The sequence below is a fragment of the Trachemys scripta genome, chromosome 10 (assembly GCF_013100865.1).
Source record: "Trachemys scripta elegans isolate TJP31775 chromosome 10, CAS_Tse_1.0, whole genome shotgun sequence".
In the NCBI taxonomy this organism is placed as follows: Eukaryota; Metazoa; Chordata; order Testudines; family Emydidae; genus Trachemys; species Trachemys scripta.
This window is the reverse complement of record NC_048307.1, coordinates 66,539,071-66,566,719: the sequence shown is the minus strand read 5'-3', so window position 1 is coordinate 66,566,719 and position 27,649 is coordinate 66,539,071. Positions and strand designations below refer to the sequence as shown.

General features: G+C 41.4%; 1 protein-coding gene across 2 annotated transcripts in view; it reads left to right on the top strand.

Moving 5' to 3' along the window:
- SLC30A4 (solute carrier family 30 member 4) overlaps positions 1 to 19,017 on the top strand; it is a 31,095-nt gene extending 12,078 nt beyond the window's left edge. The window contains exons 4-8 of one of the 2 annotated variants that reach the window (XM_034784500.1): positions 8,998 to 9,151; positions 9,422 to 9,623; positions 9,926 to 10,031; positions 14,677 to 14,811; positions 16,656 to 19,017. In XM_034784500.1, the coding sequence (XP_034640391.1) occupies positions 8,998 to 9,151; positions 9,422 to 9,623; positions 9,926 to 10,031; positions 14,677 to 14,811; positions 16,656 to 16,810 (752 nt within the window). In that variant the 3' untranslated portion in view covers positions 16,811 to 19,017. The remainder of the gene's footprint in view (positions 1 to 8,997; positions 9,152 to 9,421; positions 9,624 to 9,925; positions 10,032 to 14,676; positions 14,812 to 16,655) is intronic. The other variant, XR_004647533.1, reaches the window with a different exon arrangement.
- The last annotated feature ends 8,632 nt before the right edge of the window (positions 19,018 to 27,649 follow it).

The window sequence follows — 27,649 nt, the reverse complement described above, 5'->3', positions numbered from 1 at the left end:
GGACCAGCTGCTTCTGCCTATTCCTGGGCCACCCCTCTGCAGCCCTAGTACCCTTGTGGGCCCTTAACTCAGCCTACAGCTTAGGTAGGCTGGAGCTCCCCAGCTCCCTCTGCCCTTCCTCAGTACTGTGCCACCCTCCTCAGCTTCCCAGGCAGCCAGGGCCTTCTCTCTCAAGAGGCTAGAGAGAGCAGGGCTGGCGCAACCCATTAGACGACTTAGGCAGTCACCTAGGGCGCTACAATTTGGGGGGCGGCGACCGCGGCGGTATTTTGGCGGCGGGACCTTCTGCTGCCTCTGTGGGGGGCGGCATTTCAGGGCAGGACCTTCTGTCGCCTAGGACAGCAGAAAAGCTGGCGGCACTCCTGAGAGAGAGAGAGAGTTTCAGTCTCTGCCCTCAGCCCTCTTGTAGGGCCAGCTGTGGCCTGGGACATGGCCCAACTGTGGCTGCTTCCCCCAATCATTTTGCCACCACAGCCCTCTCCAGGGCTGCTTTAACCCTTTAGGGCCAGAGCGGGGTGACCACCCCACTACAGGTACCTTACTTCATGAGTAGTCCTATTGACTTCAGAGGGGTTCCTTTGGAAAATAAGGCACCACTCACTGTGAGTGATAGTCGCCACAATCTAGCCCTAAATACACGAGGCACACAAAAAGAGTGTGAGAAAGGAAGTGTTGGCCTGTTTTACAGAGGAGGACGTGATACACAGAGAGGTTAAATAACTTGCTCAAGATCATACAGAAAGTCTGTGGAAGAGCTGTGTCTCAGTCCAGTGTAGTCTTGCCAGGTATCTGGTTTTTCACCGCAATGCCCGGTCGAAAAGGGACCCTGGCTGCTCTGATCAGCTGACCAGGCCACTAGAAGTCCAGTTGGTGGCACAGCGGGGTTAAGGCAGGCTCCCTGCCTGCTCTGTCTCCGTGCAGCTCTCAGAAGCAGCCAGCACATCCAGCTCCTAGGCTCAGGGGCGGCCATGGGGACTCCACATGCTGCCTTCGCCCTGAGTGCTGGCTCCACAGCTTCCATTGGCAGAGAATTGCGGCCAATGGGAGTTGCGGGGATGACGCCTGTGGGGATGGGTAGTGCACAGAGCCCACTGGCCCCTCTGCCTAGGAGATGGACATGCCAGCCACTTCTGGGAGCTGCCTGAGGTAAGTGCTGCCTGGCCAGAGCCCACACCCCAAACCCCCTGCCCCAGCTCTGAGCCCCTTCCCACACCCAAACTCTCTCCCAGAGCCCAAAACCCATCCCACATCCCAACCCCCTGCCCCAGCCCTGAGCCCCCTCCTGCACCCAAACTCCCTCCCGGAGCCTGCACCCCACACCCCCTGCCCCAGCCTGGAGCCCCCTCACACCCCAAACCCCTCATCCCCAGCCCCATCCCAGAGCCACAACCCCAGCCGAAGCCCGCACCCTCCCTGCACTCCAACCGCCTGCCCCAGCTCTGAGCCCCCTCCTTGATTTCTAGCCCCACCCCAGAGCCCACACCCCCAGCCGGAACTCTCACCCCCACCTCCTGCCCCAGCCCGGTGAAAGTGAGAAAGGGTGGGGGAAAGTGGGGAAGGGGCCTCGGAGAAAGGGCAGGGGTGGGGCCTCTGGGAAGTGGTGGGGCAGGGGTTGGGGCAAGAGTGTTCAGTTTTGACTGATTAGAAAGTTGGCAACCTAGTCCAGTGCCTTAACCACAATACTATCTTTCCTCTCTACTCCATGCTACTGGGAGAATCACAGAGAAGAATCACAGAGAACTCTCCTGTGTGCATGGGTTTTCCTATACAACCTTTATTTCCCTGTGCAGCAGCAATTCTGTTGTGTTGAGGACCTTCCAGGACCACAAAGAGGAAAGGAGACAACATTTGCCCTAGTATGTGCTACATATTCTTGAGTTCTAATTCTGACTCTGATATGATTCTTTCTGTGGTCTTGAGCAAATTACTTAACCTCTCCCTATTTTAGGCATCTGTAAAGTATAAGAATTATTTACCAGCCTCAGGTGTTGGGAGGATTAATTAGTTCATGGTTGTACATAACCATGAAGATGAAAAGTGCTTTTTATGTTGTAACTGTATTAATTAATAATGTATGATTGCAGGTCTTGAATTGTAAACATTTTAACAGGAACTTTAACTTTTTATGCTTTATGAAATATCAGACTTTACTATTTCTGCTTTACTGTGGTTTAAAATACATGCTTTTACAATGAATTCCAAAGTCTATTTTAGCTCAGTACTTACATAATGTAATGAAGTTTACAATTCATATTTCAGATTTTATAGCAGTAGGTAGCAGATTCATTAGCTTCATCACCTAACCTTACAGCCCTATGCCATTAATTAGTCACTCAAGCAATACTGCGTAATACGATACAGTAGCAAGGCTCATTGGGGTTCTAACAAGAAAGGGTTTGCCAGCATTTCCATTAGAATCATTTCTTTCAAGAGTTTTTAATTTTGTTGTATGAGTTACCTTTACACTGAAACATGACCTTTCAGGTTTGTCCCAGAGCACTTTTTGGGCAATATGAATACACACAGAAGTCTCTTGGGTACTGTTTTGAGTTATTAAGCCTCATTTAAAAAAAAAGTAAAATTTGTTCAGAGCTTTTGTATGCATTTAGAGCTCAAAAACTAATGTGTATATAGAAAATGACCTGAGACCAACCTAAGACAAGAATGAAGGGTCAGAGAAGTTCATTTTAAAAAAATGGAAAGCTATTTTTTTTTAACCATTTTCTTGAAAATATTTGACAATCCTGGAAACTTTCACTAAAATTGCTCTGGGCTCAGCAGAAGACTTGCATCTCATTGGGATTTTTTTGCACTAGCAACAAATATTTGAGAGTTTATGTAGCGGAAGAACAATTGTGGCTCAGGGATTTTTCCACAGCTTTTCCATGGGAGCTTAGTTGGCTCTAACTCAATTATTCTACTTTCAGCTTATGTAATGCTTCTCATTCAAGGATTTCAAAGCACTTTACAAACATTAATTCAAGGAACCTCACAGTACCTCTATGAGTGATCTAAGTATAGTTTTCATTTTACTGCTGGGGGCACGTAAGAGGTTAACATATACAGTACAAGGATTTACTTGCTTAATCTGAGGCACTCAAATTTGATCATTCTGTCCTAAGTGCCCAATGCCACACAAATCAGTTGTAGAGCTGGTAATGGAACAAGAAATTCCCCAGCTCTTCATGATACATTCTCCTAAAAGTCTTATACATGTAACCCTTCTGCCCATCTAAGTTGGCAGCAACAAGGGCCGGGTTCTGTATCTAGGGGTTCCGTTTCAATAACGTAATGCAAAACCAGCTCGAGCTCCCACCCAGTGACCTGGGACAATTACATACCACCCCCTGGGCGCCTCTAAGAGGCAATACTTCCCCTCTCGCAAACACGGAGTCTGAGTGTAGCAGAAAATGTTTAATAACATGAGGTAAACGACGTCAGCATTAAATTGGAAAAACACCACAAACAGGATTCATAACACAAACCATGAGCAAAAGACCCACCCCAGCAAATTGGGCTGTGTCCTTTCCCTTTGGTTCTTGAATCCAGCAACCCAAAAATCACCCAGAGTCCCCAAAGTCAAACACCCCCAAAGTCTCTTGGGTCCAGCAACCACCCAAAGTCCCAAAAGTCCAACAACCCCCAAAGTCTCTGTCTCTGGTCAGTGCAGCCCCAGAGTAAAAGGGGGGCACGCAGGGTGTTAAGGGGGACCTTACGTGATCCAAGGCCGGCTGGCCGTCTCTCCATGGGGTTCCGCCGCAGCCTTCACCACGAGCCAGTCCACTTCCTGCTGTCCCACGAACTGCTCTGCTCTACGAGCTGCTCCGCTCCGCTCACCGACCTGTGAGCCGCTCCAGCCGTCTCCGCAAATGGCTCCGCTCACCGACCAGTGAGTCACTCCAACTGTCCCCGCAAACGGCTCCGCTTGCTGTTCCTTGGGCCACTCCAACCGTCCCTGCAAGGCTCCGCGCCGCTCGCTGCTCCGCCAGCCACTTAGCAATATAGCTTCAGGCTCCCCCACTATTTAACACAGCTCTTAATAACTTTAGCTCTTTTGTGATTTCAGCTCTTATTGATTTCAGCTCATAGTAGGGGAAGCACCAGTGCTGGTGCACCATTGGCCGAAAGAGAATTCAGCTTAGCAGCCTGTAACTAGACTCCTAATGGAGTCAAAGTTAGCTCTGACATTCAACAGTGGAGAAAGGAGATGGTGGAATTGGTGTTTCAAGCCCTCAAAGGGGGGCCATACTATCAGGTACAAATACCTGTCCCCATCCTCTCCCCATTCACTGGGTTATGGAACCCATGTCCCTTATCTAGCGAGTGCTACTTAGGTGATGGTGAGACACTGTGTCATAAGACACTGTTTCATTGTCCTTGATTCACATAATCAGGGTAACAACACTTTATTCCTCCTGCCCCAATAACAGAGAAAATGGGGATCCCACCCCATCCAAAGTAACCACTATCAGTTGCTGTTGTTTCATGCCAGGCGGGTGGGTGTGCCTATGCAAACAAGATCAGCCCCTGGAGTTCTTTTCCACTCTCGCCATAATTCACCACCAGATGTCAGGGTAGAGCTCATCCTGACTCTGCTTATATACATTAAGAACCTTGTTATCAAATAATTTAACCCCACCATTAGTCTGAATTTCATGAAAGATATTATATAGAGAGAGCAGTGAATAATAAAAATCCAGCAAAAGAGAGTGAGCTTCATGGATTCGGAATAGAAAGGACCCTTTTCAAAAAAGCTGAAAATATGCATTCAAGCCATCTCATGGCTTCTTAAACTGATGCACTCTGCACTTATTTTTTTAGCTCTGTACATACATCCGAAGATGTGGGTATTCACCCACGAAAGCTCATGCTCCTATACGTCTGTTAGTCTATAAGGTGCCACAGGACTCTTTGCTGCTTTTACAGATCCAGACTAACACGGCTACCCCTTTGTTATTTTTTTAGGTTACCTCTATAGATATTAACGTTGGCAACATTACAAATACAATTAACAGTATTTCTATAACCACCAGGGTGCTTACCCTGGCGAGCCGCGTGCCAAAAGTTGCCGACTCCTGGGTTACACCTTTAAAACCAAAAGTACTTCAGTTTATCCATGATTTAAGTGGAAATGTCCCTTTTCAGCTAACTGATTTAACCATAGATAGAGAATTTGACAACTCTCCATTGCTGGTGAGATTATGTCAATAGTTACAGAATTGATTGATCCATTTAGACAGTGCTTGGTTAATTTAATGAGAAATGAAGGATTGCAGCCAGATCAAATTTACATTGCTAGCAAGAAAGGGATCTCATTATAATCTGTTGCCAGGAAAAGCACTGGTTTCAGGCAGCTACAGAGAAAATTGCTTTGAATTAAAACAAAAATAATAAGTACTCTGCTGGTGTATGGTAATGGAATGTGATTCATATGCCAACATTTCACATGACTGACGAATCTATGAAACTATGTTGTTTTAAGGACATCAACATGAATAATTTGTTTCATAAAGAACTCCAGAAATTGCATAGATAACTCCAGGATTTTTTAAGATGAGTATCTTTCTGAAATCATCTGAGATCATGATGGCTGCCTCTCAGAGCCTGGTTAGAGCTTTATAATACTGATTCTTATCCAGGCAGTGATAAACTGAACAGCTGAGTGCGTTGGTGTGAGTTTCTTCCTCTCAACCTGATTTTAAAATTCAGCCTATGGACCAAGTGATTCTGGTGACATCAAAAGCTCTTTCAGAGGACACTTTTTACTATCGTGTTGAATGAGTAAAATGAAGACAATTCCTTGGTAGAAACAATACATTCTGCACCCATCAAAGAAACATTGTACATGCTGACAGATCTAAGACATGGGGAGAACCGAGGCAGCTGTCAAATGCCAACACAGAACAACACTGTTGAAGTATATTATGCATCTGAGGATAGAATTTTGCTCCAGCTGTGAAAGAATCCATAGCAACATGTGTGGAACACAAAGAAATAGCAGCTACACGTCTACATCTCGAAGAACAAATGAATATCAACTCTGATCTTTGAGGTGTTGATACAGAAAGATAGAGGCTCTGGTAATTGACTGACAATGAGATTTTATCAGCAGTCCTGAATGACATTTTTAATTATTACAAATAATAATGATACAAATCATGCATACAGTCCTGCAGATTTATATGCATTATAGGCTGGTCTGGTGGCACCATCTCTTAAGATTTTCCCAACACTACCCATTATAAGACCCCGTTTTCAGTTACTTATGAAACTTTGCCAGACTTGACCAGTTTTCCATGCCAGGGATCTGCCTCAGGCTGAATATTTTGCAGTAAATAAAGCCTGTGGCCATACACTGAACAATGAGGAGAAAACAAAATACTGAATAGCTGATTATTAAGTGAACACCATCCATCCTGTGCACTGAATTAGGCAGAGGTCCTGTGGAAAAAAAATTGCATATGATCATGTCATTAAAGATTGTATTATAATGCATACAAATAAGGATGGCAAATTAAGATTGCACAGGCAACTTAATTCCCCAACTTCTGAGTGCTTGACTTTGCAACCTTAATAATGTTCTTTTAACCTAGTTATTTTGTGTGTAACATTAAGCTATCTTTACTGACAGTCCAAGCTCCTTGAGCAGGTAATAACATTACAAATGAACATAAGAATGGCCATACCGGGTCAGACCAAAGGTCCATCTAGCCCAGTATCCATCTACCGACAGTGGCCAATGCCAGGTGCCCCAGAGAGAGTGGACCTAACAGGCAATGGTCAAGTGATCTCTCTCCTGCCATCCATCTCCATCCCCTGAAAAACAGAGGCTAGGGACAAAGAAGAGGACAAAATTATAACAAAATTCCAAGAAATTGTGAAGCAGTGGATTGCTTCCAATAATATGTAATCTGGCTAGAGTTAAATTGTCCATCTCCCCCACAGTTTCAACCAGTTTTTAAGAAACAGTTTCTAACTTTGCTGTAAAAACTGTTTTGCTAATATAGTTATGCAAACCTGTGTGGATGGGGCTTAGAATGTTCAGCTGTTGTTGAGACCAAGCAATTATGTTAAAGCAAACATATTTTAATAACCATTTTTAAATCCCGTTTCCTAATGTGGGAAAAATTGTCGTACAGATGGTGCCAAAGTAACACAGGTTGTTTACAGTTTCTGTTATCAGGGAATCAGGAGGAACAAAAAAAACCCCAAAACAAAACAACAACAACAAAAGAATGTAAAGAACAAGCCTCTCTCATTGAGTTCTTCATGCTGTAGTTACAGTACCATGCAGATATTCTAAGAACTGCCTATGTGGAGCTTATAAAATGCAGATTCTAAGATAATCAGCTCCGTGTTTTATAGGCTAGTTGAATTACAGTACCTACACACTAATTGCTCCTCCTCCGAGGAAGTCCCCCAGGCAGTTACACCAGTGAGGTTCCTCTGTGCAAGGCTCTGTGTAGGAGCATGCAGACACCCTATGTGGCAGAATGCTGAGCGGACTCCTCCATTGGATAGATCCTTCCATCCTCTTTCCTTCCTGGGAAAGAAAGATGCATCAGGACCCACTGAAGCAGTCTCTGTGGAGTGGCTGCAGACACACTTCATAGCTTCAGTGTGCAAGGAGATTTTTCTCTCTACATCCGTCCAGTGCCTGGCTACTTGGGCTGGCTATTGCAGCTACAGCATGGTAGACTTCCAATATGGTTAAACAGTTTGGGCTTACAATTTAGACAGGAAAGAACTGTGTCCCTAAATGATGCTACAGCCTTCAACAGCTTTTGATTCCTTCCTCCCTAGTCCCCATCAAGGCCCTATGCGCCAAGCCCTGCTGCTCACACGCAGTATTTGGGATGTGAATTTGCATAAAACAGAAATCTCTAAAGGGTCCCCAAACCCTAAGGAATGGGCCTTTCAGTAACTTATATATATTAGAGCAAATTTATTTTAAAAGTTGGAAATGCTACTTCAAAATCTTGCATGATATTTGTTGTTTGGGATTGGGGCCTGATGCTCCACTTTCTTGCATCCTGTGTGTCATTAACACTTTCGTAAAGCGGCTGTATAATGTTACCAGATCAGCATAGCAGTGTTTTACACCCGCTTTCTACAGGCATAATCATTACAAAAGCTGCCAGGCACTGCAGAATCAGGCCCTTTGATTCATGTGTTTGTTCATTTTTTTAATTTTCTTTTGATTTAGAGTAAATGAAAAGCACTCATATACAAACTCTGTAGGCCCTGCCAGTTATTTAAAATTACAATACCAAAATGCAATACAATCAAGGTTAACGATACTCTTATCTCTCTGAAAAGTAGAGATTCGTTAGCCATTAGGTAACAGCATATCATAGGAAATACAGCAGATTCGTTTAACACTTTATAACAAGACTGTACAATAAATAATATATACACAGCTCTCAAGTGTTTTGCTCCCAGTATGTATTCTGATTTTGTACTGTGCTGCAGTGATTATCATCTTCTTTTGTCTTTGTCTCTATCTAAAGCACAAAACTATGCATATAGAAATCTTTAAAACTATACAGCACCAATTAATAGTTCATGCAAAATATTCAGGTTGATAGAGTGTACATTTAAAAAGTAACTGTGTCTAGTTTACAAACAGGTCAGACTTACGGTTTCAGAGCTCCTACCTTTGCCACATTGGATCAGGCCTTTATCTGCAACTGCATTAGGCACAGCTTCCAATTAGCTTGGGAATCTCCTGAACCTACCTAGACATTTTGACCTAAACAGAGGAAATATATTTCCAGGAACAAAGCTGACATGAGAGAGTGTATTACCTGATTAGCACAAATTGTTCTGTTTGCTGACTGTATCTTCTGAATTTGACTTGATTCACAACATATTTTAAGGCATGAGAATCTACTGAAAATCAATTATTGCCTGGTAAAAAACGACAAATGAAATTTTAAATAGGCTATAGTAGATCTATAAGTCACTCTTGTAATGTTGTTCCCTTTTTGTTTGCAGAGGTGTTGTCAGCCCTTGTTAGTGTATTGCTGGTATATATCCTAATGGTGGTGTTCTTATATGAAGCTGTTCAAAGAACTATCCATATGGACTATGAAATTAATGGAGATATAATGCTCATTACAGCAGCTGTTGGCGTTGCAGTAAACTTGATGTAAGCTTTGTTTCCCTACATTGATATTCCTTGTATCCATTTACAAAATATAATATATAGATGAATTCATTCACAGTCTGTAATATTTATTTTGATTGAATCAGTCTCAATCACTTGGGAATTTTATTTGTATGCTAGCGTGGTTTGTTGGGTCTCTTCATGCTCCCAAAATGAGACATGCAGTAGTAATGAATGTAATATTTTTCTCCATCCTTTGGTCATAATAGTTATAAATCGCCTCACTCTTATTCCTTTTCCTTTCATTTTCAGAATGGGATTTCTACTGAATCAGTCAGGTCACCTTCATTCCCATTCACACTCCCAAGTACCTGCATCAAACACTCCTAACACAGCCCACGGGCATACCCAGGGACACAGCAGCCTTGCAGTGAGAGCAGCATTTGTACATGCCCTGGGGGACTTGGTACAGAGTATTGGTGTGCTTGTAGCTGCATACATCATACGTTTCAAGGTAGGACGTTGCTAGTCTTTTGTGACTGTGGACATTTCTTATGTTAACTCCTATACTAGATTAAAGGACCTTTTTTATAAGATAAAGAAATATTCAGTGTTAGTTGTTGTTTTTTAGTAATATAAGTTCATCCAAAATGAGTAAAGATTAGACCGCTACCATGCACATATTTTCTAAATATTCTTCAACAGAATATAAAATAAAGTGAGAGGTAAAAGTGGCTGAATCTTACTGGACCAAGTCTTTTTTGAATCTTTACAAGAAGCCTATTTCCTTACATACTCTTAATCTGTACCTTGCAGCCAGAATACAAGATTGCTGACCCTATATGTACTTACATATTCTCAATACTTGTGGTTTTTACAACAGTCCGAATCATACGGGACACAGGCGTTATTATACTGGAAGGTAAGATCTGTATGAATTCTGTGATACTCTTATTTAATTTTACATGTCAGCTAGCAGTCAAAGTTACATTTTGTGGTAATGGCTATTCTTTGTTATTTCTCTGTTGTACAAAATGTTCACTCAGTATATTTAAATCATATTGAATAAGTGATCACAGACATCATGGTCCAGATTCTTGGATGGGTTACAACCATTTACATGGCACCACAAGCAGAACCTGGCCACAGAGCCAACTTATCCAGCCATCAGAGGATTGCCCCAGTGTAGGGGGATTATTAGTGGCACAGAGGTGTCTTAATGGCCCTATGCTTTCCCTGCTGCTATATAGGGGGCATGGCTGTGGCTTCCCTTTGCCCCACTTTTGTTTAAGCCGTTGGGGTCACTGGGAGCTGGTATAACTTAGAGCAGTCTTCAGGCTACTTTAACTTATGCCAAATTGCTAGGTGTCTGCCTGGCACACAGCTTGCCCAGAATTTGGAAGGCAAAATTGAAATTTGCAGCACCTATTCATGCTCCCTCCTCCAGCCCCAATCCTGTACTATATGCTTCTCTGCCATAGCCAAGCATCTGACTTCACATTTTACTTCAACTTGAAAATTAAATGCTTACAAAACACAAAGAGACAAACCTGGATCAAAAAGCTGTACACACAGGCTGTGTCTACACTAACCCTTCCCCCCCTCAAATTTCCCACCATGGTTATTGCACCATTGGTGCAGTTCTACTGGTGATAGCAACAGTGGAAGCACAGGTGTAGATTGGTCATTGCTTTTTAACTATTATGTCTTCTTAGTCTGTGCAGAGCTGATCTAGACAACATGGTGGTTAAAATGTCAGCAGCCTCCAGTGCATTGTTTTAACTAGCAGTCCGACTGTTACTACCCCTAGTGGAAATGCAACTATGGTATCGGTGAGGGAAGTATTAGGGAGAAAAGGCTAATGCAAACATGGCTGTAAAGTTGCTGGGTATCTGACACTCTGCTTTGTTGAATTATGGTTCAAGTCAAAAACTCTGAACAGGGCCTCACCAATCTTGATTGTCAAATGTTTTTTCTTCCTTAATAAATAAATAAAATAATAAAAGGTTCATCGAGAGGGCAAAAATGGTGAACTGTGCCTACAATTAAGACGTCTCAATTAGTTCCAGGTTAGTGGTGTTGAGATTTAGCCAAAGAAAATAGATAAGACAACTAACATGTATATCAGATTTTACTTTTGAATTCTAATTGTTCGTGTAGGCTGCCTGACTGTGATGAATATATGTCTGAATTAACTATATTATTACAAGTGATGAAAGGTACTTTTTAGATCTCGTGTACTTTTGGGAACTTTTTGCACTCCATTTTAGCAACTCCAAAAAGGTAGATATGAATTTGTATTGGTTTGTTCTATCAGAGACCATTGCTAAACATCAGAGTCTGTGGGGCTGGGTAGGTTTTCAAAATACATTTAACCTAAGCCACACTGTTAAAGTGGGAATATTAAATTTAAAACATATGTGGTTACCTAATATTAGCAGCTAGATTCTATTTTTTAATATAGATTTAAAAGTTGGCGGAGCGGTCTAGTGGCAGCACAATGTGCGGGATTAGAGTTTAGGCCCAGGCTCCTTGGGGCAAGAAATGCAGCAGAAACAGCCATCAGGCACTTACTTATTTAACAAGTAAGCAACTTTGCAACAGCCTTCACCAGAAAGGTCAATGGAGAGTTACTCACTCTAGAGCTGCTCTTTGCATTTAATAAATGTGAGACAGTCTCAGGGCACGTCTACGCTACGGGGCTAAGTTGACCAAAGTTACGCAACCACAGCCACGTGAATAATGTAGCTGGAGTCGACGTACCTTAGGTCGACCTTTTGCGGTGTCTACACCGTGCTGTGTCAATGGGAAAAACTCTCTTGTCAACTACCTTATGCTTCTCGTTCCAGTGGAGTACTAGAGTCGACAGGAGAGGGATCGGCGGTCAATTTAACGGGTCTTCACTAGACCCGCTAAATCGACCCCTGATGGATGGATCACTGCACATTGATCCCGGGTAAGTGGAGACAAGCCCTTAGATACTGAGCTCTCAAAAGAAGAGATACTGGAACAGGATCGGCAACCTTTGGCACGCAGCTAGTCAAGGTAAACTCCTGGCGGGCCAGGCCAGTTTGCTTACCTGCCGCGTCCACAGGTTTGGCCGATCGCAACTCCCACTGGCCACGGTTCACTGTTCCAGGCCAATGGGGGCTGCGGGAAGCCGTGGCCAGCACATCCCTCAGCCTGCAGCCCCTTCCTGCAGGCCCCATTGGCCTGGGAGGGCGAATCGCGGCCAATGGGAGCCGCAATCGGCTGAACTTGTAGACGCTGAGGGCAAACAAACTGGTCTGGCCCGCCAGGGGCTTACCCTGACGGGCCGCATGCGAAAGGTTGCCAATCACTGTACTGGAACAAACTAGTTATTTAAGTTGCGACAAGACACCAGTTCCAGAGATAATTCATATAGGAATCCTGAAGGAACTTAAGAATGAAGTGGCTGCATTGCTAAATATATATAATTAAAATCAGCTACTGTACCATAAGACCGGAGGGTAGCTATATTATACGTATATTTTAAAAAGGTGCTAGGGATGGTTATGGGCATTATTTTAATAATAAGATTATTGGTTGGAAAAATATAAAAATAGCATTAGAAAAATATAGAGTTATAACCATCTACAGTAGACAAACCTGGTAGGGACAAAACTACGTCTTGTATAAAAGAAAATCATGTTTCTCTAACATAGTTCTTTTGAGAGCGTCAACAAAATAGTGGATTACTTCTACATATTGATGGGTTCTCAATTAATTACAACCCTTGAATTGAAAGACAGAGGAGTCAATGGAAATAGATCAATGAAAATATTGCTCAATCCTTGTCATCCTATTTGTAAAAAGAAAGCAGAAATAGAAAAGGTTCAGAGAAGAGGAACAAAAATGAATGAGATCCATCAAAAAACTGGTCACACTTTATATTAAGCTTCCATTTATAGTTTATGAAGTATTAATACTCGATTAATAGATGTTTTACTAAATGGTTAAATTGGTTGTTATAAAGTCCAACAGATCAAAAGTTTTTTGTAATCATGTCTTATAATCATCTCTAACACCGTCTATACTCCTCATGTCTATAACATGTAGAGCTGGTTAAATTTCCCAGTGGAAAATATAATTTTTGTCAAAATTGAAAGCTTTCATGAGAAATTGTTCATTCTGGCAATTTTTACAATTTTCTAGTTGTGAGAATCATATTGAAGAATTTGTTTCAAGTTGAAGTTTTGAAATGAAGCAATGCTTTTTCTTTCAAAAGGTGAATTTGAAACATTTTTTCATTTTAAAGGGTTATTTGAAAATAAAAGTTGTCATTTCAAGAGGAAAAAATGTTTCAACACGTTGAATCATTTTGATCAAAAATGCCAACATTTTCATGTTGACATTTCCAGTTTGAAATTTTTGGAATTGTTCATTCCATGTATTTTTTTAAAATATTTTGATTTTCCATTCTGATTCCAAACAGAAACAAAATTTTGAAATGTCGAGACTTTCCATGAGACAAAAATTCCAGTTTCTGACTAGTAACGTGTTCATAGAATGTTAGTAATCATTTATTAACCTTTATAAATTATTTACGAATGGAATCTTAATATAAAGTGTGACCAAAAAGCTACCATAGTAGGTTAAAAAGGCAAAGAGTATTTAGAAAGGCTATTAATGTGTGGCATGTTGGATCTGTAAATTATTTAGTGACTGGTGTAGGAAGGTCATTTGGTGCTTCTATTCTTTTCCCCCATGACATGATGAAATTAAAAGGCAGCAAATTTCAAAAACCGATAAAAGGAAATACTTTTTATACAACATATAATTAACCTGTGAAACTCACGGTCTCAATAAGATCTTGTGGCAAAGAACGTATTAGGATTTTTAAAAAAGGATTAGAAAGTTACATGAATAATATCTGCAGTTACATTAGCTAGAATAAATATTTATAAGTGATATCAATCCTCATGCTTCCAGATGTAAACATCCACCGACTTCTTGGGTTGGGAAGAAACTTTCCCCCAGAGGCATGTTATTGCATAATTGTCCACCATGAGGGGGTTTTACACCTTCCTTTGAAGTATCTGGTGCACAGCACTGTCACATGAAGGATTCAGAGAGGGTTGGGACAGTTACATGGAAAACAAGAATATCCAGACTAATGACAGTAAACACAAAAAATGAGTTTTGGAAGGGATGTGCTTCAAGATCTAAGCCAGTCTCTAGCTAGCAGGAGGTAGAATGAGACTGTCAGGGATGACTGACTATTCCATAGATGCCTGCCATCGGGTTTCTTACATTTTCCTCTGAAGCAACTGGTCAAGGCAATTCTTGGAGACAGGATTCTGGACTGGATGGACCCAGGTCTGAGCCAATAGGGCAGTTCCGATGTTACTGGACTGGAAGGATTACTGTCCTGATTCAATGTGGCAATTCCTATGTTCTTTGCTGATAATTTAGATACCACTAGACACTTTAAATGTTACAAGAACTGTTTGTTTGTCTTCTTGTGACCTGTCATAATATTTTACTTTGAAAGTCAGTGTGTATTAATTAGAAACAATTAATTTCCCCTCATTCTTATACTGTAGGGGTTCCAAAGCATTTGAATGTGGACCGAATTAAAGAAGACTTAATGAAAATTGAAGATGTTTATTCAATAGAAGATTTGAATGTTTGGTCTCTCACAGCAGGAAAAACTACTGCCATAGTCCACTTGCAATTAGGTAAGTAACTACATAGTATACAGGTGGGGAGGGATAGCCTCCTAAACCCAGGGTTGTGAGTTCAATCCTTGAGGGGGCCACTTAGGGATCTGGGGCAAAATCACTACTTGGTCCTGCTAGTGAAGGCAGGGGGCTGGACTCAATGACCTTTCAAGGTCCCTTCCAGTTCTAGGAGATAGGATATATCCATTATTAAATACCTACAATGATACAGCTATAGATAAGCTTTAGCTGCAGAAAGAACTTTGACTCTGTCTTTATGTTTCTGATTAAATTGAGCTGTGATGTATGCATTTTGGGAACAAGGCTTTTAACTATCCTTTGCATAGAAAATGGCTTGCTTATAAAATACATAAAACTTCTCCTATCATGGGTATATTATAGAGAACTGTGCAAGAAAACTCACTGCTGGAAAGATCAGGAGCAAATACCGTTTGATCAGATTCATTAAAAAGGAAAAAGTTGATGCTTTGCACAGATTGTTTGCTGGCACAAAAAAACGCAGTTTTCCCACAGTAGGCGGTAAAACAACATAAGATGCTTTGTATAAAAAAATCAATACAGACCTCTCTAGGGGCTTCGTGCTACCCTCCCAAGTCTGATATTGCACCCAGGGAAAAAAATAGTGGGTGCTCAGCACCCACCAGCCATATCTGTTTGGCAGCACCCCCGATTAGCTGATTGGAGGGGCTGCCAAACAGCTGTTTGGTAGCTGGGGGAGGGGTGTGGGGGAGGTGGAGAGCAGCAAGTAGGCAGGCGCCTCGGGGAGGGGGCAGAACAGAGGCAGGAAGAGGCAGAGCAAGGGGGGGCACAGGGGAGTGGGTGGAGCCTTGGGGCAGAGCAGGGATGGAGCACCCCCAGGGAAAAGAAAAACTCAACGCCGCGGCCTATGTGCAACACTGTTGTAAGCCTATGAGCAGAAATTCAGTGCCTGGCCAGAACAGCCTGATGCTGGTACAGGTTTGCTAGGTCTCGGAGTGGCTGGTAAGACCGTATGCTGTGCCTGTGTTTTTCCAATGGTGAGGTTGCAAGTGAAAGTCAACACTAGAGACAGAAGCTGCATTTTGTATCTTTGCTGTTCTGTTCTCTCCCCTTTTGTGTGTGTTTGTCTTGTTTTGACTTTAGGAAACGGGTTCAGACTTTACAACAAGAGCAATGACAGCTCCAGCCCATCTTAACTAACTTCTTTTCCTCAAAAAGGACAGTTCTTACCCTCTTTGAAACTATCTTAAAGACTGTCAAACAAGGGCCTTTTTCCTTCTAAAAACTTTATCCAGCTAAAGGGGAAGGGGACAAGGGATGTTGTTAAAATGAACACCTTACTTAATATTTTACCTTTCAAATGCTTTAACTATTTTTCTTATTTTTGGTGTCTTTCATAAAAAAGTTTAAAGGATTTTTAAGGGAGTGTTTCCCATGATACTAAGCAGGCTGAGGTCTCTATATACCAAACCGTGAAGCTTGTTTAAATCTGTTTAATGTTGGACAGTGACTGGGCTATGTTAACACCATTACTTGTTGGGCCCATATATTTCAGCTAAATTGAAACAGCAGATATCTGTCCAATACGACACATGAGGGTTTATGTTTAGCAGCTATGTAAAATGTAATGTAATGTATTTATCATATTAATCCCTTTTTGTATTGTCCATAGAAAGCATAGACAAAAAATCTTGATCTTTTTTGGCTGACTATCAGATTCTTATTTTTATCAGCGTTAAGGATCTGAGTGCAGGATCAGGGCTGAAGGGCACACGATAATGGGGCAATCATGCCAGCTGTAATGCCTAGATTGTCAGATTTTTGAAGGATGACATGTATTGATAATTTTCTTCCTTTTCCAGTTCCAGGAAGTTCACGTAAATGGGAGGAAGTTCAGTCCAAGGCCAGACACTTGCTGCTGAACACATTTGGAATTTATAAATGCTCTGTTCAGCTTCAGAGTTACAAGCATGAAGTAAACAAAACCTGTGCAAGTTGTCAGAGTTCCAGTGCCTAATTTCATACATTTTGGGAACTGCTGCCTTATTCTTTATCTTGTAGTCAAAGACTAAAGAGCAATAAATGAAAAACTAACATGATTGAATGGAATCCCTTATGTGTGGAGTTGTACCAGTATTTGATGCCAGAGGGAGAACTGGTACTGCAAAAAGTGCAGGAGGTACCCTACAGATAAATGTATTTGCTCTCTCTCGCTCTGACCAATTTATTGTCAGTTCGATATGATTTTCAGACAAAGATGTTTCCACAATATTGTTTACAGGTTGTGATATGGCTCTGCAGATACCTCATCAATTACACTTCAATATTGTCCTTTGTCAATTGTGTACCACTAATGTACCTGTGTTCCAAATGGAGCATAAAGAATTCAGTATTTGACTTAAAAACTTTTTAAAAGTTGATTACGTCAGGGGTCCATAACACTTAAAGATCCCTAAAGTAGTTATACAGTATTTTTGTAATACAGTTTTTAATATGTTATCTTGGAAGGTGGTGCATACAGTGCTAGCTAAACCATTTGATAAACTGTCTTCAGAAAATTGCCAAATATAGAATTTACTGCACCCATACCAGACATTTAGATTTAATGCAGGCATTCAAAGGTCCAAATCAAGAGGTCCTTACCCAGGCAAAATTTCCATTGTCTAATTAGAGACGTCAGAACTGGACCCAAAATATTTTAAGTGATCAGTTATCTTTCATGTATTTTAGTATGGCATGTATACCTTAGAAGCACTTATTTATTTAATAAAGTTTTGACTCTTAAGATGATTTTATTATTAATGAAATTGAATGTGTAAAACTTTTTAACTTGATTCAAGGGCCAATTAATTAGCATTCATTCTAATTAGAATTAATAAATGTGCTGTAGGAAACATTTTTCATGAAATTGTGAAAAGAAAATTATAGAAACTATGTTAACTATGAAGATACTGTCAAATAATCAGACATGCAACACACATAGATATTCTAACAGGAAAGTAGAGAGGAGAGATTTCAGATATATTCCCCAAACTTAGAATTTTAATAATCTGTTAATTTCATTTTTGCATTTCCTTTAGAGAAATACATTCTGTGCATGATGTATGATGTCCAGGTTCCCATGGAACTGAGTCTCACAGGCTCTCCATAAATCCTCTGCACTTTGACTTTATAAGGGGCAAATTTAAACTCAGTCTCTCTGATCTGCCTGTGGTTACAGCCACCATGTATCCTCCTCACTGAAGGCCGGAAGAATATAGACTGCAAAAGATGAAAAGAAAACCAGAATTTGGCCTCAGATCTCTGTTGCACTTTGATCTCTATCCAGAACTTCCACTGACATCAATAATAGTTCTGTGCATGTATCAGAAAAGATAACTTTTGCCCTACATTGACAGCTTTGCTGTTCAGCTGTAAATACCAAGGCAACCTACTGTTTTAAGACCTGCTACTGTTTCATATTTAATTTCATCAAACTGATTTGTAGCTGCAATTAGGATTAAAACATGGCTTGTTTGCTTTCTCTTGAGGTAGGGAATCAGATGATAAAATTTCAGAGATACTAATTAACAGCACAGTATTAGTTTGGACAAAGTGCACATAACACTGGATTACGTTTGTATTTCTTCCAACAAAGAGGGGGAATCCGACAATACAGTATGCCAGCACCTACAGCTCAGAGGTAGAGTACCAGTGTCTTTGGGAAGCTAATGCTTCAGTACATACAGTATATCACCAGTAAAGCCATATCACAATTTATGAAAAATTGTGTATCCTTTCCATAAGAACTTTCTGAAAACCAGGTATTTTGCACATACTGGCTATTCAAGTAGGATTTTATGAAGTTGCGGTTTACAGTCAATGTAGTTAGAAGTTGGAGTATGATAAACTTGTATTGTATTTGGAGTTTTTTATTGTAATGATATACTATACATTTGTTTAACTGAAAAAAGCAGAAATATGTTGCTTTACTGTGGGATTTATTAAATCAGTTATTAAACTACACATTGCTGTCTTATAAAATATTTATTCATACTGCTGGCTCTAGCCTATTTCTTTTGATTCCCCTTGCAGTTATGTTTTGTAGTATTCCTTACATGAAGTCGTAGGTGAACTCAGTTTTGAGGTACTATATTTAGATCACTGGCTCACTTCCTTATACAGGGTTGTCATAACTATAAAGGGAAGGGTAACAGCTATCCTGTGTACAGTACTATAAAATCCCTCCTGGCAAGAGACTCCAAAATCCTTTTCCCTGTAAAGGGTTAAGAAGCTCAGGTAACCTGGCTGGCATCTGACCCAAAGGACCAATAAGGGGACAAGATACTTTCAAATCTTGGGGGGGTGGGGGGCGGAAGGCTTTTGTTTGTGCTCTTTGTTTGGGTTGTTCGTTCGCTCTTGGGACTGAGAGGGAGCAGACATCAATCCAGGTTCTCCACATCTTTCTAAACAAGTCTCTCCTATTTCAAACTTGTAAGTAAATAGCCAGGCAAGGCGTCTTAGTTTTACTTTGTTTTCTCAACTTGTAAATGTACCTTTTACTAGAGTGTTTATCTTTGTTTGCTGTACTTTGAACCTAAGACTAGAGGGGAGTCCTCTGAGCTCTTTAAGTTTGATTACCCTGTAAAGTTATTTTCCATACTGATTTTACAGAGATGATTTTTACCTTTTTTCTTTAATTAAAAGCCTTCTTTTTAAGAACCTGATTGATTTTTCCTTGTTTTTAGATCCAAGGGGGTTGGATCTGTATTCACCAGGAGTTGGTGAAAGGAAGGAGGGGGAATGGTTAATTTCTCCTTGTTTTAGATCCCAGGGGGTTGGATCTGTATTCACCAGGAGTTGGTGAAAGGAAAGAGGGGGAATGGTTAATTTCTCCTTGTTTTAGATCCAAGGGGGTTGGATCTGTATTCACCAGGAGTTGGTGGGAGAAAGGGGGGATGGTTAATTTCTCCTTGTTTTAAGATCCAAGGGGTTTGGATCTGTATTCACCAGGGAATTGGTGAAGGTCTCTCAAGGCTACCCAGGGAAGGGAATTAGTTTTGGGATGGAGGCAGCGGACCAGACCTAAGCTGGTAGTTAAGCTTAGAAGTTTTCATGCAGGCCCCCATATTTATACCCTAAAGTTCAAAGTGGGGATACAGCCTTGACAAGGGTCATCACCAGTCTTTTGTCTTCCACCATGTAGTGCTTATGCTTTTAAAAACACACACATTAAAGGTTGTTCTGTTATCCACACTTTCTTTTAAGTACCTAGCAAGACGATTCTTGGAACACTGTATTTAGTTCTGGGCCTCTTGTTAGCAGAGCAATATAGAAAAAAATGGAAGGAGTGATAGGGGAATGAGCGACAGGGGATGGATCACTTGATGATTACCTGTTCTGTTCATTCCCTCTGGGGTACCTGTCACTGGCCATTGTCGGAAGACAGGATACTGGGCTAGATGGACCTTTGGTCCTACCCAGTAGGGCCATTCTTATGTTTTTATGTTCTTAAAAGAGCAACAAAAGGCTAGAATGTTGATTCCATTGTCCCATCTCAGGGAAACTCTCAAATATAAATTCCTGTAGCTCCTTCTAACTAAACTCAACTATAATAACTGAGTAGGGATCACTAGATGAAAATTTAGATTTGATTGTCCTACCTCCAGATCTCTACTTTGTCCTTACAAAATACTCAGGGTGAAGGGCTTTCTCTTTTATCCCTTTGTATTTCACTCGAGAGAGCAGTGTATTGAGGGCAGCCCATTATTAGCCTTCAATAATGTAGTTATCCTAAGGTAATAGCAACAAATCTATCATTGTATTCCTATTTTTAATGCTCAGAACAATGGAATAAATTAAGCACAATAAAGGTATAAAAAACATCAGAGTAGGAATGTATATTACAGAAGGTAACTGGGATGTTCCCTGGAGATACCCAGGACTGGAGGGTACCTTGCTACCACGTGCCCTTAGCATGAGGAAGATCTGTCTGTTTCTGCCAGGGGTCAGTTCCCTGACAACCTTGGCTGCAGGCAGCTCATGTGCTCCTTTCTCAGCCCATCCAGGCTCCGCTCTCTCTTTACAGATTAACAATCGGTACACTCCAGCCCCCTCTCCCCCCCAAGCATCCCTTTGGGGTGCCCAGCCCCTGTTCCACTGGACACACAGAATTCACAGATGCACACACGAGCTTATCCATTTCACCTCAAGACACAGCTCTGCTTCACACACAGCACTTGGATTTATTTAGAGAGAAAACAAGGATAAGTTTATCTAACAAAGAGCAGAGATCCAAATGTTAGCAAAACAGATCTACTGGAAACAAAGGGTTCATAAAAGATACAGTCGCTTTAAGCATTCTAGAACTTAAACATAATGAACAAGAGGCCTTCTTGTCTAATAAGGTACTGATTACCCCGACGTCTTTGCACAGCGTTTTTCAATCTGGATGCGTAAGGCCCTCCTTTCAAACCCACTGGTAGCTTGTCTGTTTTCTCTCCAGATGAAGGAGGCCTGGGCATCTTTCTGCATCCTAGATAAATTAGATCAGTCTTTTGTTCTTTACCTGTATACAGGGTTCCCTCTTTTCTGTTAATTTCTCTCTTGAAATCCCTATAATCTCTTCATTAGCATTTAACACAATAAGCAAATTGACTTCAGTTGCAGGACACAATGGTCAGCTAGGGAGATAATGTCTTCCACAACTAGGGTGATCAGACAGCAATTGTGAAAAATCGGGATGGGGGTGGGGGGTAATAGGAGCCTATATAAGAAAAAGACCCAAAAAGCAGGATTGTCCCTATAAAATCGTGACGTCTGGTCACTGTATTCCACAACCTGTCTTAAGGCATGCTACCTCTAGGTGACCGGCCTTTAAATTCAAGGCCTTAAGAACATAATTTCCAGTATATATCCACCTATCTCCCTACACATACATTTGCACAAAGTATGTATCTGCACACACATTTCACAAAGATTATGATGACCAGTGTGACACAGGCTTTCAGTTAGGATGACCAGATATCCCGATTTTATAGGGAAAGTCCCGATTTTGGGGTCTTTTTCTTATATAGACTCTGTGATGGGTTGGGTCACAGAAACCCCCTTGGGAACTGCCAACTGATGTGCCAAGACTACTTCTGCCCCTGCTTTCCTGCCCTGGCAGATTAGGACTCCAGCACCCTGTCTTGTTGAGCCAGACACACCAGTCTGCTCCAACCCAGACCCAGGATCTGAACCATATGCCCCAAAGCTGCAGACTTAACTGAAAGCAACTTACAGAAGTGTTCCTGTCTTTAACACTCAGATGCCCAATTCCCAATGGGGTCTAAACCCAAATAAATCTGTTTTACCCTGTATAAAGCTTATACAGGGTAAATTAATAAATTGTTTGCCCTCTATAACACTGATAGAGAGATATGCACAGCTGTCATCCCGTCCCTCCCCCCCCCTCCAGGTATTAATACATACTCTGGGTTAATTAATAAGTAAAAAGTGATTTTATTAAATACAGAAAGTAGGATCTAAGTCATGGGTTGGCAACCTTTCAGAAGTGCTGTGCCGAGTCTTCATTTATTCACTCTAATTTAAGATTTCGTGTGCCAGTAATACATTTTAATGTTTTTAGAAGGTCTCTTTCTATCAGTCTATAATACATAACTAAACTATTGTTGTATATAAAGTAAATAAGGTTTTTAAAATGTTTAAGAAGCTTCATTTAAAATTAAATTAAAATGCAGAGCCCCCCGGACCGGTGACCAGGCCCTGGGCAGTGTGAATGCCACTGAAAATCAGCTCGCGTGCCACCTTTGGCACACGTGCCATAGGTTGCCTACCCCTGAGCCAAGTGGTTCCAAGTAGTAACAGACAGAACAAAGTGAATTACAAAGTGAAATAAAATAAAACGCAAATATAAGCCTAATACAGTAATGCAACTGAGTAGATAAAATCTCACCTTCAGAGATGTTTCAATAAGTCTCTTTCACAGACTGGACACTTTCCTAATCTGAGCACAGTCCTTTCCCCTGGATCAGCCCTTGTTCCAGCTCAGGTGGTCGCTAGGGGATTCCTCATGATGGCTCCTCCTTTGTTCTGTTCCACCCACTTATATATCTTTTGCATAAAGTGGGAATCCTTTGTCCCTCTCTGGGTTCCCCCCTCATTCTCAATGGAAAAGCACCAGGTTAGAGATGGATTCCAGTTCAGGTGACATGATCACATGTCACTGTAAGACTTCATTACTCACTTGCCAGCACACACATATACAGGGAGACTTACAAATAAACCAGAGCCATCTGCAGACAATTGTCTGGTTAATGGGAGTCATCAAGATTCCAAACCACTGTTAATGGCCTACATTTTGCATAATTACAATAGGCCCTCAGATTTATTTTTCATATTTCTAGTTTCAGATACAGGAGTGATACATTTATACAAATGGGATGACCACACCCAGTAGATTATAAGCTTTGTAATGATACCTTACAAGAGACCTTTTGCATGAAGCATATTTCAGTTACATTATATTTAAACTCAGCATATTTTCATAAAATCATATAGAGTGCAATGTTACAGGTTCCTATTACCCCCCCCCCCATCCGATCCCGGTTTTTCACATTTGCTGTCTGGTCACCCTTCTTTCAGTAGACACCTTACATCACACTCTAGTGAACTAGGATGGAAATACCAGACTCTGGGTATCCCTGAAATCCCTATGCACCCCTGTGCCCTCTGCCAGCTGGCATCAAGAAGTTCTTGGGTCACAATAACATTTTGTATATAAGAAAAGCCATAGAAAATAATGTTAAAAAAACTTGTTTAATTTGCAAACCAAAACTGTCACGAGCATGAACAGACACACAGGGCCTGACTATCATTTACACAATTCTGGCACTGTGACGGGGGCCATACGTTGGATCTGAATTATATTTATACCCACTGTAAGATCTCGTTACACTGCCATGGTAATGTAAAGGAACCTTATTGTAAATAAGAATCAGCCCCGGAATCTCTCAATCCAAGAGACCAGTATACTTACAAAGAACGACTGGATATCCCAATGATTACTTCTAGTGCTATCACAGGAAGCTTTGTACAGCATTAGCCTCCACAACGTTGCATGCAAAATCCTTCCACCACCACAGTGAGTGGAAACACATCTGTTCAGCATGAAGCCAGTCGCTTGCCAAACCCCATGTCAGTTAGACAAGTTTAGAGCCTCCGGAGTCTGCATCCCTATTTTCTGGGGTGATGCTGGGAGGTTACTAGCCTAGTACATAGCTAAAATTCTATTATGGTATTGTACGGGGAGACTTTGGCAAACCAGTAAAGTGCCTAAAACCACTATGGCTTATTGTTAAAAAGCAACCTAGTCAGCAAGCTGTAAATTGGCCAGTCAGCAAACTCAGCTTGACCAAGGCAGGAGGGGAGGGGGTTTTGGGGTGCCACAGAAGGGGCAGCTTGACCCCACGTCCTTCCTGATAAGAATTGTGTTGAAGTTGCTGATACATGCATTTTAAAAGAGCAGGAATGTCTATTGGGATCTCAGAGCTGCAGACTCTGGAAAAACCCATGCCTGGTTAATCAATAATCAGAAGGAACCTCTTGCTTGAAACTGCTTACTTGACAAGTTTTCTTTAAGGGACATGTCATTGTATTACTAATGTATAAATAACGGGGGGAAAAGCTTGAGATAGGTGGGACTCGTTTGGCGACTGGTCTCTCCCTCTGGATGCATCTCGTGTTCCCCAGTGGCAGACGGGCTGCCACTGTGCCACTCGAAAGCCACACTCAGCTTTGGTAATTATCAAGGGTTGGGGGTGTTTTACTAACTTGTTGCAGACGTGTGTAAGTGCTTGAGACTAGTAAAGTTTAGCTTTAAGTGAAAGCACTCGTGTGTTGTCCTGTTTGTGCCAGCCATCTATCGGTCGGACGGCCATGTCTCCCCTGATTTATTTCCCGACACCTCCTCGCACAGAGTAAAGTTACCAAGAGCTCTGGGTTGAAAGAACCCCCTGGGTAACAGTATTACATATATCTATATCCTTGTATAGTGGACATGCCAGAAGATTTATTACTGCATGAATCTCGCTGCTTTCCTTCTTGGGAGTACGATACAAAACCATGGGAAGGTTATTCCATCTGTTGGGCTGGAGTAACCCTTGTCTGACACCACCAACCAACCTATACGCTTGTCCAACATCCTGCCAGCTAATGAATAAAGTGGGACATGACATTAGCAAGATCTTGTCATATTTTTGTGACGTTAGGTAAGAGTGGCCATTCCTATCACTGAAAGTCTGTTTCACCTATCTTTTAGTGCCAGCTTTAGGGCAAAATTCGCTCAGATCTGCACTGTGGGTGCCTTATTCACACAATATTTATCTCTGTTACATATCCTGCACTTACTCCTTATGCAGAAGTTCCACATGTGAAGCTAGTGCAAATGCAAAAAATGCTCTCCCGTGCAGATTGGAGAAAGGCGTGTCCTTAAAGCACAACTTCCTCTTTAACAAATACATTTTACTTCAAATGCAGAAGGAACAGATGTAAACCTTCATTCAACAGGGCATAAACCAACCTCTAACTGCCTAGCATTGGGGAAAAAACTTCGCCTATGGGCTGGTTATTCCAAACTGTTCATTCCTTCCTCTGAGCATAAATACTACTCTAGTAGGGGCCCACTGTGTGATCCAGGAACTCCCATGTTCCTGTGGAGAAGAATGAGAACACTGATGTCTCTCTCCTATGAAACTCATGATTTATTCCAGGGTCTTTCCTATCCTAAGAAAGAAATGGAGAGAAATCTATCATTTTCACCAAAGTGATGGTGGTTTCACTGCCAAGTCTAAAGAAAGCATACAGTGTTGTAGCCCTGTTGGTCCCAGGATATTAGAGAAACAAGGTGGGTAAGGTAGTATCTTTTATTGGACCAGAGCTCTGTGTAAGCTCGAAAGATTGTCTCTCACCAACACAAGTTGTCCCAATAAAAGATATTACCTCACCCACCTTGTCTCTCTGTCTAAAGAAAAGTATTTAACAAAGTTATACGCCCCATACACACCCTCATGTTATTGGGTTAGCAAAATCAGTATTAAAAACTATGGGCCCGAATCTCCTCTCACAGTTTTACTTCAGTATAGTTCCACTCACGCAAAGTCACTCCTGATTTACAGTAGCATGACTGAGAAATTAACCAGGCTGGTATCCTAACATGAAAGACAATCTAATGTAGACTGGGCCTTTTGCTCAGCCATCAGGCTGTCTCTCTTGTTTGTAACAACTCTTTTATTGAAAGAGCTTCTTGGCAGTTAAATTATCTTTTAAACAGTTCTGCAAGCGGTACTGGATGGATCAGAGGGTTGGTCATAGAATACAGAACCTTTAATGCCTGGGTCACCAGTTCAAAGCCAGTCAGTAGTAACCAAAGGTTGCTATTAGGGCTGTCAAGTGATTAAAAAAATTAATCAACAATAGAATACCATTTATTTTAAATATTTTTTGAGGTTTACTACATTTTCAAATATATTAATTTCAATTACAACACAGAATACAAAGTGTACAGTGCTCACTTTATATTTATTTTTTATTTCAAATATTTGCACAGTAAAAAACAAAAAATGTATTTTTCAATTCACCTCACACAAGTACTGTAGTGCAATCTCTTTATCATGAAAGTTGAACTTAGAAATGTAGAATTATGTACAAAAAAACCTGCATTGAAAATAAAATAATGTAAAACTTTAGAGCCTACAAGTCCACTCAGTCCTACTTCTTGGTCAGCCAATCACTCAGACAAACAAGGTTGGTTACAATTTGCAAGAGATAATGCTGCCTGCTTCTTGTTTACAATGTCATCTGAAAGTGAGACCAGGTGTTCGCATGGCACTGTTATAGCTGGCATTGCAAGATATTTACGTGCCAGATGCGCTAAAGATTCATATGTCCCTTCATGCTTCAACCACCGTTCCAGAGGACATGCTTCCATGCTGATAATGGGTTCTGCTTGATAACGATTCAAAGCAGTGCGGACTGACGCATGTTCATTCTCACCATCTGAGTCACATGCAACCAGCAGAAGGTTGATTTTCTTTTTTGGTGGTTTGGGTTCTGTAGTTTCCGCATCAGAGTGTTGCTCTTTTAAGACTTCTAAAAGCATGTTCCACACCTCGTCCCTCTCAGATTTTGGATGGCACTTCAGATTCTTAAACCCTGGGTCGAGTGCTGTAGCTATTTTTAGAAATCTCACATTGGTATCTTCTTTGAGTTTTGTCAAATCTGCTGTGAAAGTATTCTTAAAACGAACATGTGCTGGGTCATCATCCGAGACTGCTGTAACATGAAATATATGCAGAATGTGGGTAAAACAGAGCAGGAGACATACAATTCTCCCCCAAGGAGTACAATCATAAATTTAATTGACGCATTATTTTTTTAATGAGTCCTCTGGAATGGTGGCCGAAGCATGGAAGGGGAATACGAATGTTTAGCATATCTGGCATGCAATACCTTGCAACGCCGGCTACAAAAGTGCCATGTGAACACCTGTTCTCACTTTCTGGTGACATTGTAAATAAGGGCTTGTCTACACTGGCAATTAACAGCGCTGCAACTTTCTCGCTCGGGGGTGTGTGAAAAAACACCTCCCCGAGCGCAGCAAGTTGCAGCGCTGTAAAGCGCCAGTGTAAACAGTGCCCCTGCACTGTGAGCCAGGCCCCTTGTTGAGGTAGTTTTTTTAGAGTGCTGGGAGAGCAACCACACAAGGCATGTGCTGCTGTAGCAGTGCTTTAGCATTGCCCATGTAGACTAGCCCTAAGAAGCAGGCAGCAGTATCTCCCATCAATGTAAACAAACTTGTTTGTCTTAGTGATTGGCA